General features: G+C 45.6%; 1 protein-coding gene across 2 annotated transcripts; it reads left to right on the forward strand.

Annotated features, from left to right (window-relative positions):
• Window positions 1-6,896: 6,896 nt before the first annotated feature.
• On the forward strand, window positions 6,897-20,383 carry PROZ (protein Z, vitamin K dependent plasma glycoprotein). Of its 2 annotated transcripts, XM_071744035.1 has the most exons (8): window positions 6,897-7,050; window positions 8,740-8,903; window positions 9,931-9,955; window positions 13,192-13,305; window positions 16,908-17,039; window positions 18,791-18,876; window positions 18,957-19,080; window positions 19,631-20,383. In XM_071744035.1, the coding sequence occupies exons 1-8, from the start codon at window positions 6,948-6,950 to the stop codon at window positions 20,131-20,133; spliced, it is 1,251 nt and encodes a 416-aa protein (XP_071600136.1). In that variant the 5' UTR covers window positions 6,897-6,947; the 3' UTR covers window positions 20,134-20,383. The 2 variants fall into 2 exon arrangements, with proteins under 2 accessions (XP_071600136.1, XP_071600141.1); XM_071744040.1 differs by lacking the exon at window positions 16,908-17,039.
• Window positions 20,384-20,729: the final 346 nt, after the last annotated feature.

Genomic DNA, 20,729 nt, shown 5'->3' on the forward strand with positions numbered 1-20,729 from the left:
ACCTTAAATCACAACATCTGGACACAGCTGCAGGGCTGCCCCACAACTTTCAGAGAGAGAATCAGGCAGAAAAAGCAAGGAACAGGGGGGAAAAAAAAACCTCATCCAAATAGCACGGACTCCAAAATGATTTTTCTGTGTTTGTCACAGGAGATAAAGATATTGTTTGTCTCAGAGCAAAATTAACCACCTCACTAAAACCCCTGAAACATCACTGAAATCCTATCTAGCAGCCCAAGTGATACAGCATTGTCCATGCCCCTGCTCTGCCACCTCTGGATGTTCCATGCCCTGTTTTATTGGTTGTAATTTTTGCAGGGAAAAGGAGTTCTAGGATGAAAGTGGGCAAAAAAGGTAGAGAAACACAATGGTGGAAAGAAAGAATGCATTTTAATAATGGAAATATAAACAATTACTATTTTTAGCAATGTGTGCACCGATAGAGAAAATGTCAGAGCTTGCATCTACAGAGATCACAGACCCATAGAATGGTTTGGGTTGGAAGAGACTTTTTCATGCAACCCCCCTGAATTTCTGTAGATCAGATTGCTCAAAGTCCTGTCCAACCTCACTTCCAGAGAGGGGGCAGATGTCAGTGTAGTTCCTAGATGGTTTTTGTTTTCTCTGCCAGACTGCCAGGAGACTTGCACAACCCTGTGGGCTAGACTCAAATCCTGTTACGAGTGCAGCATCCACAAGAGAGAATCAGAGCTCCTCAGGGTTACATTTCTCCTCCCTGACCACTTCCCCAGGGTTTCTTGCAATTTGTAACCAAACCAGAAGGGCAGTGCTGATGCTGCTCCCAAATGGCTGCAAGTTCCTCCAGCTTTTGGAAATGGTGATGCACTTGGGATTTGGCAAGAGAATTTTTTTTCTTTTTTTATCTTTTTTTCTGCAGGTGGTGAACAGTCCAGGCATTTAACTGCATAATAACCTGCTTTAACCACCCTAAGGATTAATATTTTCCTGTCTGCTAGCCCAGCAAATTTCAGCTGTAATTTCTGCAGCTTGTGTACACACCAAGAGCTGTGCTGCTTATAAGCATGGATGCTGATAAACATGCTTCATACGAGCAGAGTGTACATCAGCATGTAAATGGAATTAGCTTGTGGTGCTCATTGCTAGCTCTTGACCAAGACTACATATGACCATGTTCACCTGGTTTAAGCTGACTGGTGTCTAGTCTGTGCTGGGGGAAGCATTCCCATTTTATTGTGTCTAAACAGTTGTCTGCAAGGGAGTTTCTTCTTTAATTTGAAAAAGCTCTCCCTTGTTCCTGAATCTGCTGCTTTTATCTCTTTATTCTCTACGTAAAGGATAACCTATGTAAAGAATTACCTACAGCTTCACAATATATCAGCCCTCTGACAGAGGAGTTACTGAGTTAAACCACTGTAAAACCTGGGTTGTGCCCTTTCCATCTCTTTGGAGCTGTGAGCGATAGCTGTGATTTGCCAGCATAGAATCATAGAATCATAGAATTGGCTGGGTTGGAAGGGACCTCAGAGATCATCAAGTCCAACCCTTGATCCACTACTGCTGCAGTTACCAGACCATGGCACTGAGTGCCACATCCAGGCTCTTTTTAAATATCTCCAGGGATGGAGAATCCACTACTTCCTGGGGCAGCCCATTCCAATGTCTGAGCACCCTCTCCCTAAAGAAATTCTTTCTAATGTCCAACCTAAACCTCCCCTGGCACAACTTGAGACCGTGCCCTCTTGTCTTGCTGAGAGTTGCCTGGGAAAAGAGACCAACCCCCACCTGGCTACCCCCTCCTTTCAGGGAGTTGTAGAGAGTGATGAGGTCTCCCCTGAGCCTCCTCTTCTCCAGGCTGAACAGCCCCAGCTCCCTCAGCCTCTCCTCATAGGGTCTGTGCTCGAGTCCCTTCACCAGCCTGGTTGCCCTCCTTTGGACCTGCTCCAGGACCTCAATCTCCTTCCTAAACTGAGGGGCCCAGAACTGGACACAGTACTTGAGGTGTGTCCTCACCAGCACTGAGTACAGGATCTTCTCCAGGGCTCTTCCCTATGGGGAAGAACAGACCAGGTGGGCAGGTAGGTGGCTGGTGACAGTCCCTTATTCCTCAGGCAAAGGTACAGTGCTTCAGTGCCCATCAACACTTAGGGCATGGGGCAGATTTTTGTCCCCAGTTTATTGGGCAGGAGGTGAGAGATAAGTGACCTGCATAGAAAATGATGACGTGGAGAACAAGGAGGTGGCTTGTCATAGCCATGGAGAGTTAGCAAAAGTGGTGGCAGGGACATAGGGTTGAGCAGCTTTATCTGCTTCCCTGTGCCACCCAGGAGTGGGCATGCATCGCCCAGGGTGGGCTTCTGCAGCACTGCAAGTCCACTGGTTTCTCTTATCTTCTCCTACCTTCTTGCCCTACCAGCTGAGGCTCTGGGTAACCTGGAGCCAGGAGAGGGCACAGAAGAAGCCAGAGGGGTTTTGAGGACTGCCTCAAAGGCAAAATGGGGCAGAAAGCAAGAAAATCACTGGTCCACCTGCAGCACAGATGGCTCAGAGCAGGGGAGCTTGGGATGTGCCCTCTATTGCCTCACTTCCAGTGAGTTGAGCATCACCAGTTACCTAACAGCCAACTCACCTATTTCTAAGCACATCAGAAAAAACACATCCTCCTGTTTTTTTCTGCCCCTGCTCTGCCAGAGCTGCAAGTCTGGCAATAGACATGCAGGACCAAGGTGGGATAATGCACAGTTCATGATGATGCTGGAGGGGCCTGCTCCTTTGGGCCCAGCTCCTGACCCACCCCCTCCTCTCTGCCCTGCAGCAGCAAGCAGTAGTGGCCTTTCTCTCATCTCAGGGCCCCCAGATTCTTGTGGAGAGCTGACACAAAGATAAGAGGCTGCACAGAAGTGAGGTGGAGGAGAGAGGAGGATGGAGCTGCTCCTGTGGGCCTGCACCTCCTGCCATGGGGCAGGAGCACCACAGTCTCCTTCATCTTCAACCATCTTCAGCATCCAAAACACACAACTAACCTCAGTGCTCAAGTGCCACTCATCAGGAGGACATCCCTAGGGAGGAATGTGGCTGCAAGCCCAGTCATAACCTTTTGTTATTGCTCAGCATGGGGGTGACATTTTCTGGAAAATAATCGCTGACCCCTTTTGCTGGCTGAAGTGTGTGTTTCCCAAAAGCATGTGACAGTGACAGAGCTACTCAGGACATCTGCCCCTGCTGCAGCAGGGCTGACAGCCAGCCAGGGGATGCAGCAGGAGGGAGGTGGCATTGGCATGTCCCCATGGCTGCCTCACCACTGCCCAAGCAGCTGGTCTGCACACTTGCAGCATCCCCTGGCTGTGCTGCACGGCTGTGGCAAGAATTTCCGTGGGAACCAGGTGCTAAAGCAGCACTGACTGATTCAGTTACTCCATCCTTGGAACTGCAGATTTTCGTATCTGACATTGTGTTTGTCATGGGTTAATGTTGGGCTGGCAATTAACCAAACGAGAGATGCTCTCTATTAATCCCCCTCTCTGATAAAGAAAGGAGAGAGAATAAGGGAGAGAAGCTTATGTGGAAACTAAATGACACAGCTTTAATGAAACAGTAATGATAAAAAAGGAAAAAAATATTGAATATAAACAAATATACAGAAAAATGATACCACGTTCCTCCTCCCTTTTCCCCCAGTAACTCTCAGGTCAGCACCGAGGCTGCAGGGCAGCACCGAGGCTGCAGGACAGCCCTAGGAAAGTCCAGGCTGGACTCCTGGAGTCGGCAGCAGTTGGGAGCTGGAGACAGGAACACATGGGAACACACATTCCCAAGGACACAGATGCTCAGTCAAGGAATTTTTTGTAAAAAAAAAAACAAAAAAACACAGTAAGAAAAAAGGTTTGTGTAAAATAAGGTCTGATGAGATTACAGCTTCTATAGCTGTGTTGTTACTATTAACCTAATATGAACAATTACCTTACATCTATAAGAGTTCCTTAATTGACATTAACATAAGCCAGCAAGGCAGCCCTGGAGCTCAGAAAGCCAACCATATCCTGAGCTGCATCAAAAGAAGTGTGGCCAGCACATCTTCACCTCTATCCCACTCTTGTGAGACTATACCTGGAGTCCTGTGTCCAGTTTTAGAGCCCTCAGCACAAGAAGGACATGGAGCTGTTGGACTGAGCCCAGAGGAGGGCCACAAAGATGATGAGAGGGCTGGAGCAGCTCTCCTATAAGGACAGGCTGAGAGAGTTGGGGTTGTTCAGCCTGGAGAAGAGAAGGCTCCAGGGAGACCTTATAACCATTTTCCAATACCCGAGAGGGGCCTATAGGAAAGCTGGGGAGGGACTTTTGACAAGGGCACAGAGTGACAGGACAAGGGGTAATGGCTTTACACCAGAGGAGAGGAAACTGAGGTTAGACATCAGGAAGAAATTAATCACTGTGTCATTGTGAGACTCTGGCACAGGTTTCCCAAGGAAGTTGTGGCTGCCCTCCCCTGGAAGTGTTCCAGACCAGACTGGATAGGGCTTTGAGCAGCTTGGACTCTAGTGGAAGATGTCCCTGACTGTGCTGTGGGGTTGGAATTAGATGATCTTTAAGGTCCCTTCCAAACTAAACTATTATGTGATATGATTCTATGACAAAATGCAAAACGTAAACAGCTTGTTTTTAAAAAGTAAATCTGCAGATCCACATTTTTGTGCTGTGTTCTGCAAAGTCCTCTGCTGACATCAAGTGGTGACAGGTTTTTCATGCTGAAGGGAGCCAGAGTTACTGTACTGCATATGTATGGGGGGGCAGTATTTGTTATTATGGGAAGGTAAAGGCAAGTAAGCAGAGCATCTATGGCAGCAGCCTCACTGGCAGGTGCTCCCCTGGGGATGGTCAGCCACGGAATAGCAACGCAGCTGCCACCATGCAAGGTGACAAGGGTGAGGTGAGCAACCACAGCAGTTCCCAGACACTGGCTGAGCCCCCCAGTACCTGATAGATGTGACCGCTGTCAATGACCCCCACTTTCCCCAGCCAGGAAGCCCCCATCTGTGACAGGCACAGTGGGACTTGGTGGCCTCAGGGGACTGTGGAAAGCATGGAGAGCTCATTGACTGTAGAAAGCTCAACGTGGAGTTAACCAAGGAGGATGGGAGTCTGTATTAATTAGTTCTGCAGAAATACCAAAGAGAAAAGAAGAAATATATAAGGTGATGAACCTACATGTGAATAAAATCAAACTTGATATTAGAAGGGTTTTAACTCTGAGTGAACTTCTGGACAATGTCCCAGCAGAGATTTTACAGGAAAGATATCCCACAATAGTTGTAACGCAGAGGTTGTTTACTGGAAGCATTGGGGTCTGTGGTGGGAGCTGCAATATGAGCCCAGAGCTGGTCAGGACTGGCCTTGATGAGGCATGTGGTCTTCTTCAGCCCTGCTTCTCTTTCTTGATACTCACTGAAACTGGTTTTAAAAACTGCAGCTGATGCAAACTGAAGTTTTTATTTGTGGATTTGCCCACAAATGATCAGATCAATCATACATTGTTAGAAGAACTGCATACTCAAATAATAGCTGGAAGTTTGCAACATGAAAACACAGAACGGTCTCTATGTTTCTAACTCAGATTAAAAAAACCCAAAAAAACCCAACACTTTTCTTCTCACTAGTTGTTGCTCTGACTCTAGAAATGGTTTCCTGCTGTTCCCAGGAGCCTCCCTGTGCTAGGAACCAAACCACTACCACAGCAGCCCCTAACCCACCCATACCAACCTTTGGATCCTTCCTCTCCTCCTGGGCTAGGCAGGAGGAGTGCCCCAGCTGCTGGGTGTGTGCCACACAGCAGCCCAGGGAGGTCCTCACATCAACCCCTTTGTACTTATGTCTCTTTCCATAGACTGTGTGTCCATATGTCTGTGTGTGACCAGGATCCTGAGGTCAGTTGAAGTGAGCCTTCCTGGCTGGGCAGCACAAACCTAACAGCCACAAAGAAAAATGCCATATCCATTCAGATATATCCCTGCAAGGGAAATTCCACACTATGATGCTTGGCTGCTCTAAAAGCCGATGAGATTTGACCAGTGCAACTGAGCCTTGGGAAATGTTTGTTGGGGGCAGTGCATGAAAGAGCCCCATCACAAAACTCATCCCTATAATCATCACCCAGATTGTTCTTCTGGTGTCTATGGAATCATAGCAGTGTTTATAGAATTACAGAATTTTCAGGGTTGGAAGGGACCTTTAAGATCACCTATTTCTAACCCCCTGCCATGGGCAGGGACACCTCCCACTAGATCAGGTTGCTCAGAGCCCTGTCCAGCCTGGCCTTAGAACCTTCCAGGGATGGGGCTTCCAGCACCACTCTGGGCAACCTGTTCCAGTGTCTCACCACCCTCATGGTGAAGAACTTCTTCCCAACATCCAATCTCAATCTACCCTCCTCTGGTTTGAAACCATTCCCCCTGGTCCTATCTGATCTGACATCCTAAAAAGTCCCTCCCCAGGTCTTTGTAGGCCCCCTTCAAACACTGGAAGGCTACAATAAGGTCTCCTCAGAGCCTTCTCCTCTCCAGAGTGAATAACCCCAACTCTCTCCATCTGTCTTCATAGGAGAGGTGCTCCAGCCCTCTGATCACCCTCGTGGCCCTTCTCTGGACATATTCCAGCATGTCCATGTCTTCCTTGTAAAGACTGCTCATACTGTTCACCTCTCCCAGTTTTGTGTTATGGAAAGGGAAGGCTGGGGGGTGGGATGCATACCCACACCTTGGAGCAGCTCTCAGCCGTGCTGGCAAACCTGCTCCCCCTTCAGCCATCACGCGAAGAGAAGGGACAGTGTTGCACCACTAAGCAGGTTTTGCTGAGGTTTTTCGTGTGTTGACACTGAGGCCAGGCTTTGCCCTTAGGGGTTGTGTTCTCTCATGAGCAGCTGGACTTTAAACTTCAACATCTTTCACGCAACCATTTCCCCAAAAGCTGCAGGAATGCAGCCTGGTGGCCACCAGGCTCCAAGGGTCACCATGGCAAGGTGCTCTTGGACAATTTTGTTTCTTCTCTCTGCCCTTTTCCTTCAGACAGAACAGACAGGTATGGCCTTTTTTTGTTTGTTTGTTGTGGCTTTAATTCTGATTTAATTCTGCTTCTGCTCTTTGAAACACAGCAGTCATTTGGTACCTTGTATTGTGTTTGCTTTGTCGCCCAGGGTGACACCACTGAAAACTGTTCCTTGTTTTCCTTACATTTCACCTGTTTTGGTTGTTTGGTTTTTTTTTTTTTTCATATAGTTAAGTAAAAACCACAGTAGGTTACTAAATCAATGTAATTTTGAACTACCACCATTTATATCAGGATGATATTTTGTCTTTTCTTATAATTCCTAAAGAGTGCCACAGGTCCTAAAGAGAATTTTGTTTTATATTACTTGTTGCTGCTGAAATAAAAATGAGTTTTATGAAAGAGGCTGAGGTGCATACTTGTTATAGCTTGAAGAAATTTTTATTTCTATGTTGATCCTCCATGATATGTCAATCTTGAGAAGAGAAAGATGGTGACAACTTAAGAAGGTCCAAACTCCCCTGGCAGCATCAGCAGCAACAGCAGAACACTGCCAGTTATGCTGGATGCATCAGAAACACTACACAGCAAAAATGTGCACTGGGGTGTCAGATAACATTTTACTCACAAAACACAAATATAAAGCTTTTATTTTACTTTATCTTATATTTTATTTTATAATTTATTTTATTATTTTTTAGCATCACATGGAAGCCTGTTTGTTATTGGATATCCTTCAAAGGATAACAAGTAATTTGTATGCAGTTTCAGAGTAATTTTGTTATTGCTGCCAATTTTTCCAGTTCTAGTGTTATTATTTCAAGTTTTGTGCCTAGAAGCGCTTAAGCCCCAAACACTGTATTAAATAACTAAAAAGACCTCAAAACACTCTGTCTAAAGCACTGACTTTCCTAGCACTCCAGTGCTTGGAAAGTAAACAGACAAAGATGTGCTGGCACACAGAGCCACATTCTGCTTAATGTCAAAGGCAACAGGTTCCAGCACAGCAGCAGCCATTCAGCTGGCAGATACATTTTTTGGGAGGCAGCATTGCAAAGAGGAGTTTTAAGATCTGATAACTCTTCTGATTTTATTTTTCTTTACTCTTCTCTACTCAATTCAAGATGATTATGGCATCTCCCAGATAAAGGATGGTACATGATACAGCCCTCTTAACTCTTGAGTATCACTGAGAGGTACTTTTTATTTATTCACCTTAAGAGAGGTTTGACTGAGAACTCAGTCACGTCAAGGTTTTCCTTCTCAGAAAAAGAAAAAAATCTCCCTGAACTAAGACTGAAGAGCTTCAGTTTGAATCCATGACCATAAATAATCAGAAATTCTTTTCACCTCTGCTGGTGAGTCTGAGAGTCCCATAAACTCTTACAAAATAGCCGCTGCCTTTATGTTAATATTTCTCTCCTTACCTCAGTTGTGCCATAGCAGCTCTGCTGTGTCTGTCCACTGGAGGAAAAAACTGTGTCTGGAAGGGCTTCAGATTCCTCCTGCTTGGGAGCATGTCAGGCATTCCCCAAAAGGAAAAGGCTATGACTCCTCAGCAGGAGTTTGGGCTAAGAAAGTAGGGCTCTTTCAGCATGTAAGTTTAAGGTGGCTGAAACCCTGAATCAATCAAAAGGATTTATCTTTCATAAAAGGAGGTAAAAATATGTAAGAAAGTGAATCTACAAACTTATGTCAGCATTTTGTCACACAATACTCCAGTATTTATATCAGCTGATGATGCAAACAATGTCATCAAGAGACAGAGGCGTGCCAATTCCCTGCTTTTGGAAGAGGTCCTCCAAGGCAGCTTGGAAAGGGAATGCCTTGAAGAGAGATGTACTCATGAAGAAGCAAGAGAAGTGTTTGAAAACGATGAAATGCTTGTAAGTATGTTGGTTTTCTGCATGCATAATAAAAAAATTTGCCTTGGTCCTTTACTCTCCAATACAGCTCCACAGCCTGCATAAGTTTTGGGATGGTTTTCTCCATGTGAAGTCTGCATTTTCCACCTCAGGAGGTAGAAAATAGGTATATTCAGTGGTCAAAATGGAAATGCAGAGGTCAACTCTAGCAGCTGCAAATTCTCTTTCTGCAGACCATGTGTCCTGTGCCTTATGTTGTGAAAATTTATGGCTCTTGTCCCATTGTGACCACACATAGAAGTGTAACTTCAGCAACCCCTAGGGAGCAGGAGGGGCAAGGGGGTGTTTGGTTGGAGGGAAACAACTCACCAGCATCTGGTGGGATCTATAGAAAGAGTCCAACTTGGTCAGCATCTGCCAGGCCCTCCTGACATGTACAGCTGGATGCTCTGCTCTTTAAGAGGAATCCAGCCAGAAATTGTGCCTGATGGGAAAGCAGAGGAAACTCCCATGGAGAAAGTTGATGGAGGGGAGGTACAAGGGAGGGGGAAACAGCAGAAGAGCTGGCTGCATGCACCCAAGGAAAAGTGGGGAACAGAAAGGGGGTGACCAGTGCCAGTGACCCCCAGACTCACTCTCTGTTGTCCCCTCTGCCTCCAGCAGCACCTGCTGGGGGCCAAGCAGGGTGGGACAGGATGAGACGGGGTCACTTCCCAGGCCACTGCAGACCAGAGAGACAATGGCCAGCCAGTTTTTCCAGGAAACTGTATCCCTACAGGATTCAGCTGTTTGCCTGCAAAGTGTTTCTTTTCTTTTCAAGCTTCTTAAGAAACAATAAAACAAGCAGGATGCAAACCCCCTCCCATCTCATGCAAATTTTGCTGGCAGGACAGAATTTGTAGTTGTGCAACTGTATAAATGTTAAAAAAAAAAGTTAAATGTACATATTCTCTCATGTAATTTTTTTTTTTTTTACCAAAATATTTGTGGAAGATATAATATTATTTGAGAATTAAAATCTAATTTCTCCTTTTTCTGCTTTTTTCAGGAAATGTTTTGGGAAGCTTACTATGGTAAGTTAGCCTCTTGATTTCCCTCCTTCATAGTGGTGTCACACTGTGAACATTATGTTTTCAGCTCAGTGCTGGTTTTCTGAGAGTTTCTCCTACAAGAAACACCCAACTCACCACTTGTGATGTTTTTAGAAAAGTGTTGGTGTGAAAGTTGTTGAAAAAGTAATAAGTATGGAAAATCATTTAAGACTGCAAAGCAAATAAAAAATGAAGGTGAGAAGCTGTTATCATAGTAAACAGGCTATTTCTTTTCCTGAATTTAAGGCTGTTCTGAAACAGCCCGGGACCTGAGAACTCTGCTTTGCTGATGCAACAGAGCAGCACAGCTCTACCAGCAAAACCTCCCAAATACAAAACCAGCACTTAAACCTGAGGTGTTAAAAGCTACTGGACTGCCTGCAAACCCTGGACACTGGCACTGCACCATCCCTTGGCAGTCTTCAAGGAAAGAAACAAAACTGTAAAAGCTGGGTGGCTCATGTTACCAGATGCCTCCCAGACAAGGAGCCCGGAGCAGAAGCTTATCATGACCCTGCCCTATTCCCTCCCTCTTTTCTGCATGTGTTGTCCTAAATTATCTCTTAGCTTTTATTAATATCTAACCTTAGGTTTAGACAGTAGGTAAGGAGGTGACAAAACAAGCAGTTAGTACTAATTATCTGCAAAAGCCAGTAAAACACTGAGTCCAGGGAACCATTACAGAGAGGAATAACATCAGTGCTATAAATGCTATGAAGAATGATGCTAATTATCTGGCCTTTCATTAATTCTCTGAGGGTGGGGTTGACTTCTTTCAAGTTCAGTCCTTGGTTTGTGCTAAGCACATCGTGCAGGCTTCCTCTTTAGGCTTCTCTGAAGAGGAACAAGTTGAGGATGGTACATCTAAACAAGCTCAGCCAAAATCAAGACATATTACTTGCTTTGGCCTCTGAGGTGCTTTCCTTGCAGTAATTAAAAGACATTATGTCCTCCCTTCTTCCTGCAGAACAGCAACGTGCCTTTCCTTCTTTGTGGTATCTTTTCTAACATTTTGAAGAGTGTTGCTATGCATTTCCATGGCTTTTTCCCCCTTGTTAAACAAACACAATTTTTCATCCTGTCTACCAAAGTCTCATTTTATAGACCTCTGTTGCTCTGCCTTCATAGTCCATTCGGTAAATCTGCATTGTGGATAAAAGAGGGTTGGGAAGAGAGGCAGAGCTGCTACCTCACCCTCTGTTTTGTACTTCTCTACCTTGGTCTCTTCAAGTAAAAGCTGATATACTGGCATCTTGCCCTAAGGCTGCCAAGGCACTTGGCCTGAGATCACAAGTGTCCCTGACCTTCTTTTATTAACAGAATAAACTTAGCTACCAAGAACCTCTCTTTAAAGATCATTTTCCAAAAGGTTTTGTGCATGTCTTATAGTAGTCTGTGTCTTCCTAGCTCACATAATGACAATGTCATGGAGATATTTCTGTTCTAAGATGTTCACTGATTCCCCACTGTGTCCCTTATAATACAGTTAGATTTAAGGGTCTGGATTATTTGATGCTGAATTATGCACGTTTGTTTTTACTTATAATCATCTTACTTTGCTGGGAGCTTACAAACAGCTTCATCATTCCAGTAGCTTTCCAGTAACAGCAATTGTGCTGATTTTTCTATAATTCCTGGAATCTTCTCTTTCATGCTTTAGTAAAGCTAGGCACTAGGTTTATTTTTTCCCACTTTTACAGGACCCCACCTGACCCCAGACATTGTTTGAGACTTCTTTACCTATATTTGAGCATCCATTTCAGATGGATGAAATTAATTGATCTAACTTGCTTAAGACTGTAGGTGTAGACCTTCCCTTGCTCCAGCTACACAACCACTGCTGCTGAAGGCCCTCACTCTTCAACTCTTGCATCTTATCTGTGCTGATGAGACTGCACAGATACATCCCAAAAACCCTCTCAGGAGACCTAAATTGTGCTGGGGTATGCTGGTGACACCTCATTGAAGATGAGCTGAGGGTGGTGATGACTTTTAAGATAATAACTTAGTACTCTCAAAGATAAATATGCCCATAGCCTAAGCAATAGCCTGCAGGTTGGGTGGATTGTCCCAGTTCTGGGTAGTTTTCACCTTTCCATCTCTGATACCAACTGTGGCAGCCTGCTGACTGCAGTTAACTTTGCTGATGAAGTTTTACATTTTAGAAAGGCTGAAGAGCATGTCTCAAATCAGGCTTTTCTGACTTGCTCCCTGATCGCTCATGTGTACAATAAGCAGTTGTTATTTGAAGACCATTTCCAAACTCTTTTGGTGTCTTTCAAGTGAGCAGCCTAAAGGGAAACTGGCATTTCTGCCTGGTGCTTCATTTGCAGTGATGCAGCCTTTTGTTTCAGTGTTTGGTTTGTCAGTGTCCAAGCTACTGTATAGTAATTGTAAAGATGTGTAAAAGGCAGATTTCCTCCTAGTTTGATGTTGCTCCCTGCATAATTTTGGTGCCAAATTATTAATTTTTTTTAAAATCTATAGATGCATATAATCACTTCTTTATCCATATGTATACCAACCTAACATGGGATACTTACAACACCAGTCTCATATTATATTTGTAAAAAGTCCATGAACTGTAAGTCAGTGCTTTCCCTGAAGCAGACAAGCACAGCATCACAGAATCATCCAGGTTGGAAAGGACCTCTGAGACCATCAAATCCAACCCTTGATCCACTACCACTGTGGTTCCCAGACCATGGCACTGAGTGCCACATCAGTCTCTTCTTAAACAGGGGACGGAGAATCCACCACCTCCCTGGGCAGCCCAATCCAATCCCATCCCATCCCATCCCATCCCATCCCATCCAATCCAATCCAATCCAATCCAATCCAATCCAATCCAATCCAAGCCAATCCAATCCAAGCCAATCCAAGCCAATCCAAGCCAAGCCAAGCCAAGCCAATCCAATCCAATCCCATCCAGTCCAATCCAATCCAATCCAATCCAATCCAATCCAATCCAATCCATCCTCCAGAACCAGGCTTTACCTCTGGGCACCTTGTGCCCTCCCAGCAAAAGAGTCTCTGAAAGCAGAGGCTTGAGTCAGAGTGACTCTCGAAGAGCAGCCTGGTGAGACACAGCCCCATTTCCTTCCCAACTGCTCTCCACAGTGCTTCTCCAAGCAGCTTATGGGGAGGGGTGGGGGGAGCTGTGTATTTTGGGGTGGAAGCGGCAACTCATCCCTCCTTCCCTTGTGTCATTCCTGCAGGTGGCAGGAGGTGCTCATCCAGCCCCTGCCAGCACAACGGAGTGTGTGAGGACAGCATCCGCGGCTACACCTGCACCTGCGCCGAGGGCTACGAGGGAGAGAACTGTGCTTTCGGTAAGGCAGCGCCTCCTCCCCCCAGCAGCCTCATCTCCTCCTGGGGGAGGGGGTAAACCATACGCAGATCTCCCATCAACCACAGCCAGTTACCAGTTTTTAGGAAAGAAGTGGTTCTTGGCAGAGCAGGGGTGATGCATGCTGCTACCAGGCTGCTGAAATGTTACAGCAACCCGAGTTTAAGCAGGCTGCCTCATCCCCTGAGCCTCCCTTTTTCTGGGGATGCAGCAAAAGGGCTGAAGCAAGTCCCTGCCATCGGTGGGCTCCAAAGGCAATCCTGCCCACTGCCACCCCTGCTCCCCAGATGCTATTCTTGTTGCAGTCCCACGTCATGTGTGACCTGAAGAAAAAGGGCTGTGGTGCCACAGGGGCTTCCCAACCACCCTGGTGCCTCTGAGACCTCTGAGACACACAAGACAGTCCCCTGGGACTTGCAAAAATTTTTTTTGCAGGAGCATGTACTGATAGGGTGAGGGCTAAGAGTTTTAAGCTGAAGGAAGGTAGATTTAAGTTAGATATAAAGAAGAAATTCTTCAATGTGAGGGTGCTGAGACTCTGACACAGGTTGCCCAAAGTTGTGGCTGCCTCCTCCCTGGAAGTGTCCCAGGTCAGGTTGGATGGGGCTTGGAGCAACCTGGTCTAGTGGGAGGTGTCCCTGGTCATACAAGGGGGCTGAAACTAGATGATCTTGAAGGTTCCTTCTAACCCAAACTGTTCAATGATTCTGTGATTCTAAACCAAACCATTTTTAGTGGACGCGTAGAAGGCATAAAGCAAAATGGACGCTTTCTGGCATGGAAAGCACCCTGGGACGGATCCTACAATTTTACATCTGCCAGGTTCTACTTTCCAGCCCTTACATCAGTTTTTCTGCTGGCTTAGAGGTCCCCCGGGTTGGGAAACGCCCCAGCTCCAGCAAGGGAAGGTCATTTTTTGTATAAGGGGTGTGACTGGGCAGAGACAGACCAGCTTCTTGGGGAGCACAGAAAGTGACACAGCCTGGACCAGTGAGGGGACCCAAATCAGTTCAGCATGAGCCTTAGAGAGCCACTTTATGTGTTGGGGTTTTTTTCTTGCTATTTCTCCATCTTTGAGCTAGATCCACCATCAAATGGCTCTTCCTTCTATTGCTTTGTGATGAAGCTTAAATGTTTACTCAGCTATAGAAAGTCAACTAAGCATGTTTCAAAGGTGATTAATGCTCCCTTTCTTTTTTTTATCTTTGGCAGCTGCTAATTTTAATTTTCTTAGCACAAGCATGAGAAATTAGAGCTATGCATTCATTTATTTATTTTGCTGAAAAGCAGGAAGTGTAAGCCTTTTCCTCCCTCCATCAGTACCTGCCTTCTTAACATGTGCACCAGTTCCCCCTGCTGCAGATACTCAAGAGTTTTGTCTGAGGGCAGAAAGAAAATCCACGGCATCCTTTCAGTGGTTCACATGAAGGCCCAGTTTGACTGCTGGTTATTAAGGCTCCCCAAAACTCAAGAGGTGCAGGCAGGCTGGTACAGGGAGGAACTGGGTGGGCACTCTTAGTGGTGAACCTGCAGAAGCTGGAGATACTTGGATGTCTCAAATTTCTGCTTAACACCAGAAAAAACAATGTGGTGGGAAACACAAACAATCCAGATCATCTACCCACCTCCAAAAAAAGCAAATAAGTATAAAATGTTCAGTTTAGAGGACTCAAGATATGCAGAATAGAACAGAACAATACAGTATTTCAGTTGGAAGGGACCTACAAGGATCATCCAGTCCAAGTGCCTGAACACTTAGGGGCTGACCAAAGTAAAGCAGGTTGTTAAGGGCATTCTCCAAATGCCTCTTAAACATCAGCAGGCTTGGGGCACTATCACCTCTCTAGGAAACCTGTTCCAGTGTTTGACCACCCACTTGGTAAGGAAACGCTTGCTAATGTCCAGTTTAAACCTCCCCTGGAACAGCTTTGAACCATTCCCACATGTCCTATCACTGGATCCTAGGGAGAAGAGCTCAGCACCTCCCTCTCCACCTTCCCTTCCTCAGGAAACTTCTGAAGAGAACTGAGGTCACTCCTCAGCCTTTAGACAAACCCAAAGTCCTTAGCTGCTCCTCATGGGACATGCCTTCCAGTCCTGTCACCAGCTTTATTGCCCTCCTCTGAATGCACTCAAGGACCTTCACATCCTTCTTAAACTGTGAGGCCCAGACCTGCACACAGTACGTGAGATCTGTTATGGTTTAACACTGGCCTGGCAATTAAACCAAATGAGAGATGCTCTCTATTAATCCCCCTCCCCTCCCAGATAAAGAAGGAGAGAGAATAAGGGAGAAAGACTTGTGGGTTGGAAACTAAACTACACAACTTCAATGAAACAGTAATGATAAACAGAAAAAATTACTAAATATATACAAATATACAGGAAAAATGATACCACGTACCTCCCTTCTTTTCCCCAATAACTCTCACATCATCCCTGAGGCTGCAGGGCAGCCCTGAGAGAGTCCAGGCTGGAATCCTGGAGTCAGCAGCAATTGGGGGCTGGAGGCAGGAACACACAGATTCAGGAGGGCATGGATCAGGAGCACAGGCAGAGGAATGGATGGAATCCTCCCAGGATGCTGAAGCAAACAGGGACAGGCAAAGAAGGGGAAGCAGGAAGGAAAGGAAGGGGTTTGACCCTCATAGTCCCTCAAATTTATACTGAGTATGACGTGTATGGGATAGAATACTCTGGTCAATTTTGGCCATCTGTCTTCATAGAATCCTAGAATCCTAGGGGTTGGAAGGGACCTCGAAAGATCATCTAGTCCAACCCCCCCTGCCAGAGCAGGGCCCCCTAGAGTACATCGCCTAGGAACGTGTCCAGGAGGGTTTTGAATGTCTCCAGTGAAGGAGACTCCACAACCCCCCTGGGCAGCCTGTTCCAGGGCTCCGTCACCCTTACAGTAAAAAAATTTTTTCTGATATTCAACTTGAACCTCCTATGCTCCAATTTACACCAATTACCCCTTGTCCTATCACTGGTCACCACTGAGAAAAGCCTAACTCCATCTCCCTGACACTCACCCCTTACATATTTGAAAACATTGATGAGGTCACCCCTCAGTCTCCTTTTCTCCAAACTAAAGAGACCCAGCTCCCTCAGCCTTTCCTCATAAGGGAGATGTTCCACTCCCTTTTTCTTGTCTGTTCCTCCATAATGGAGGGCTTCAGGTGTGACCTCTTTACTCCTTCTCTCCTCCCGGAGGGCAAAATGTTCCTCAGAACTGAGCAGTGGCTTTGGTTCTGCATCTGTCTCTGGCTGTGACTATAAACATCGAGTGCTATCAGTCCCAGCAGCAGACACTGAGAAACTTGCTGTTAATTTCAGCAAATGCAGCTGAAAGTAGAAGTACAAGACAGAAAATTACCCTTATCCTAGCCCAAACCAGGACAGAATGCTGAACCCAGGAGGGTAATCTCCTCTTTTGGCAGGCTGGTCATGCCGGGTTTCATGTCACCCAGGATACACTTTGCCCTGGTAGTTGCTGCCTCACACTGAGCCTGCTGCCAGCCAGCACCCGCAGAGCCTTTTCTGCAGGGCTGCTCCCAATGCTTTTCCTCTGCTTATCCTGTTTAGCCAAAAATGAATGTCGCCACCAAGCAAAAGAAGGATGTCACCACTTCTGCTACCCAGGAAGCAATTCCTACCATTGTTCCTGTGCTGATGGCTATGAGCTCGGAAAGGATAAAAAAGAGTGCATTGCATTAGGTAAGTGTGAACTTGGAAGTACAGGGGGCACATGCCCTGTGCTGGGGTGGGCAGGCCAGCACCTGATACCCAGATGCAATCAGTCTGCTTGGAGACTTAAGTGATGGGCAGAAACAGGAGGAATCTAGGGACCACCACTCAAGATGCCAGAGCAGTGGTAAAGGGAACAATATTTGATCTGAACATTTAAGCACAGATCAGCATAAAATACTTCCATCATAGAATCATAGAATTGGCTGGGTTGGAAGGGACCTCAGAGATCATCAAGTCCAACCCTTGATCCACTACCACTGCAGTTACCAGACCATGGCACTGAGTGCCACATCCAGTCTCTTTTTAAATATCTCCAGGGATGGAGAATCCACCACTTCCCGGGGCAGCCCATTCCAATGTCTGATCACCCTCTCACTAAAGAAATTCTTTCTAATGTCCAACCTAAATCTCCCCTGGCACAACTTGAGACTGTGCCCTCTTGTCTTGCTGAGAGTTGCCTGGGAAAAGAGACCAACCCCCCCCTGGCTACCTCCTCCTTTCAGGGAGTTGTAGAGAGTGATGAGGTCTCCCCTGAGCCTCCTCTTCTCCAGGCTGAACACCCCCAGCTCCCTCAGCCTCTCCTCATAGGATCTGTGTTCGAGTCCCTTCACCAGCCTGGTTGCCCTCCTTTGGACCTGCTCCAGGACCTCGATATCCTTCCTGAACTGAGGGGCCCAGAACTGGACACAGAACTTGAGGTGTGGCCTCACCAGTGCTGAGTACAGGGGCAAAATCATCCTACAGAACACTCACAGGGCCAAGTTTTCCACTCCTGTGCTTGGTAAAGAGGAGCTGCATTGAAGATCTGTCTGTGATTGAGGTTCTGATAAATGTAGTGTAAGATTTGCTACTACATTAGTTTGAAGTGATACCTTTCAAAGTTGTAGCCCTCTTCATTTTTCCCCATCTCATACCATGTATCCCCTCAGTCTACTAAAAACACAGTAGTATACTTAGGCTCTTGTCTATATTAGCAAGTAGTGTAGCTGAACAGGAGTTGAGCCACTTTTGGTGATGAAGGCTTGATGCCCACATCCAGTGTACATTTCAGGTGGGCTTTTCTTTGCTCTACATTAGTGCTGTAGAATAAGCACCCCATCTGCTGTGAGAGTATGTTATGAGAGCTCCCGAAGGGTGCTTTCTGGTTGAGCTTTACCCACACAGGATCCAGTTTGAGTGACCCAAGACCATGCCACAAGGTGAACAGAAAACGTGGTAAATGCAGGTAACTAGAGTTATCAACTTGAGAAGCATGTTTGCTTTCTGAACTGGAAGAGAAAGGCATGTACACCCCTGGAGTAACAACTTTAACAAGGAAAACTCATGTTTCACCTTGTCCAGATGGGGCTTCAGTAACCAGGCATTTGGTGCCATTCAGATACAGGATACAAAGAAGAGCAAGCAAGCTGTGCTGATGGCTGGCGGGAGAGGAAGCCTCATTTCAGTAGTTTCAAGGCACTGTGAAATTTGGTGACCACAAGCCTAATGCAGTGGCCAAAAATGTTTTTTTACTGCCATCACTAAGCTATTAGACTACAGATGCCAAATGAATTATCCCAATTTTAATGAGCTGAGGAATTGTCCTTCTCCTTTTCCTTGGTGCAAAAGTGAAACCCCAAGTCAAGGTAGAAACAATTAAGGCATTAGGCAAGCAGTAGTTCTCTTGAAATGATACAGCATGAGGTTTTGATTTCTTTTTTTCTTCATTCATTTGCTAGATCAATGTGCATGTGGCAGACTTCAAGACAGTGACAATCTGATAAGTGGATCAAGGAAGAAACATGATGAGAGATTTCCTTGGCAGGTATTTCTAGCACTTCATGAAACCCATCATTCAACCTGACATGGGCAGTGCTACCCATCATCTTTTTTGCATTTTTCTAGGCCCTGATGCTAAACTCAGAAGGGAAGGGCTTCTGTGGAGGAGTGCTGCTGAAGAGCAACTTTGTACTGACTACAGCAGAGTGTGCCCTTCTGCATAGCCACTTTGAAATCAGGGTGGGTGCTGGTAGGTGATCCATCTATTTTCTCCTGTTGTAGCACGTTCTAATGTTGACGAGGTATTTTTCTTTTTAAAAAAAATTAAAAAAAAAAAAAAAGCTTACTAAAATTTTTGCTGCATAAAAATATTATTAAAGGAAAAAAATCTACTGCCATCTCATTTAAGCATCTCAGTTAAGTATCTTGATCTGGAACTACAGCTGCCCCATACCTCCCGAGCCAAGGAAAGAGGTGACAGCCTCTCAAATGCAATTCAGAACTTGGCAGCTAGGGACAAGCTTAACCAGGTGGATTTGGAGGTGACTTTTGCTACATGCCAAAATTCACTTGCTGGATTTTTTTTCTTCCTTCTGAAATCAAGAATCTTTCCACACAGAATTAAAAAGCTGTCGAGACATCATTCCTTGTTGGCCTTTACTGCAGCTGTTTCAGGAAAGAGCACCTTTAGTTTCTGCATGTATTTCTGAGCGTGAGACAAGGCAGCTGTCAGTTTGCATGCAGTTTTCAGATCTCTTATAAATTATTCCTAAAAGAAGTGAAATGCCATTGCTTCACAGGGCCCAAGGGAACTGAGAAAATACTGGAAGTCAGTGAGAAACACATCCACATCCGGTATGATGAAGACACTGGTGAGAACAACATCGCATTACTGCAACTTCAGGAGCACGTTGAGTGCAGCAGCCACCAGCTTCCTCTCTGCATGCCTGAAAGAGACTTTGCAGAACACATCTTAATCCCAAAATTCGCTGGTACAGTCAGTGCCTGGAGACTGGAAGGCGATGAACTGCGAGGTGAGGAGTTGCAGGTTTCCTACCTTCCTGCTGAGGACTGCCAACAAACACTCAACATCAGCCTCACCAACAGGCAGTTCTGTGGAGCCCTCCAGGAGACTGTAGACAAACAACTGGCTGGAGGAGGCTTTTTAGCTACTGAGTATAAGGGCACTTGGTTTCTGACTGGTATCCTGGGATCTTGGCCACTAGAAGACACCGAGTGGGAAACACTTCTATTCACTAACACAGCGAGGTATATGATATGGTTTAAACAAAAAATGAAGTAAGACATAAACACAGCCAACCCTCCAGCACCAAACCTCTGCCAGTCATTGCAAGGAAACATTTGAATGCAGGCAGTGCACTCAATTGACTCTCCATCACGATTTGCAGCAATGGAAGTTGCAATGAGGACATGTATATAACTCCAGTTCACACAGAAGTGCCTGTTTGCATTTCATCTTCTGTTGACACACAGTACTGTCACAGCCATGATGTGGTAACCAGTCATTTTATTAAAAACTTACTGAACTTTTAGTTTCCTGGAACTATTAACCCTAAAAATTATAGAATTATTTAGGTTGGAAAAGAGTTCTAAGATCATTAAGCCCAGCCACCGACCCAACACCACCATGCCAACTAACCCGTGTCCTGAAGTGCTGTGTCCACACATTTCTTGAACACCTCCAGAGATGGTGACTTCACCACCTCCCTGGGCAGCCTCTTCCAATGTCTGACTACTCTTTCAGTAAAGAAATTTTTCCTACTATCCAATTAAAAAGTGTTTCTGGAATTTTAAATGTTGCTTGAAGAACATGAGTCTTGTTACCCCTGAGGTTTGATTCAGCAAATTCATGTTCTAATTTCATGATTTACACAAGTA

Source organism: Heliangelus exortis, chromosome 1, assembly GCF_036169615.1.
Source record: "Heliangelus exortis chromosome 1, bHelExo1.hap1, whole genome shotgun sequence".
Taxonomy (NCBI): domain Eukaryota; kingdom Metazoa; phylum Chordata; class Aves; order Apodiformes; family Trochilidae; genus Heliangelus; species Heliangelus exortis.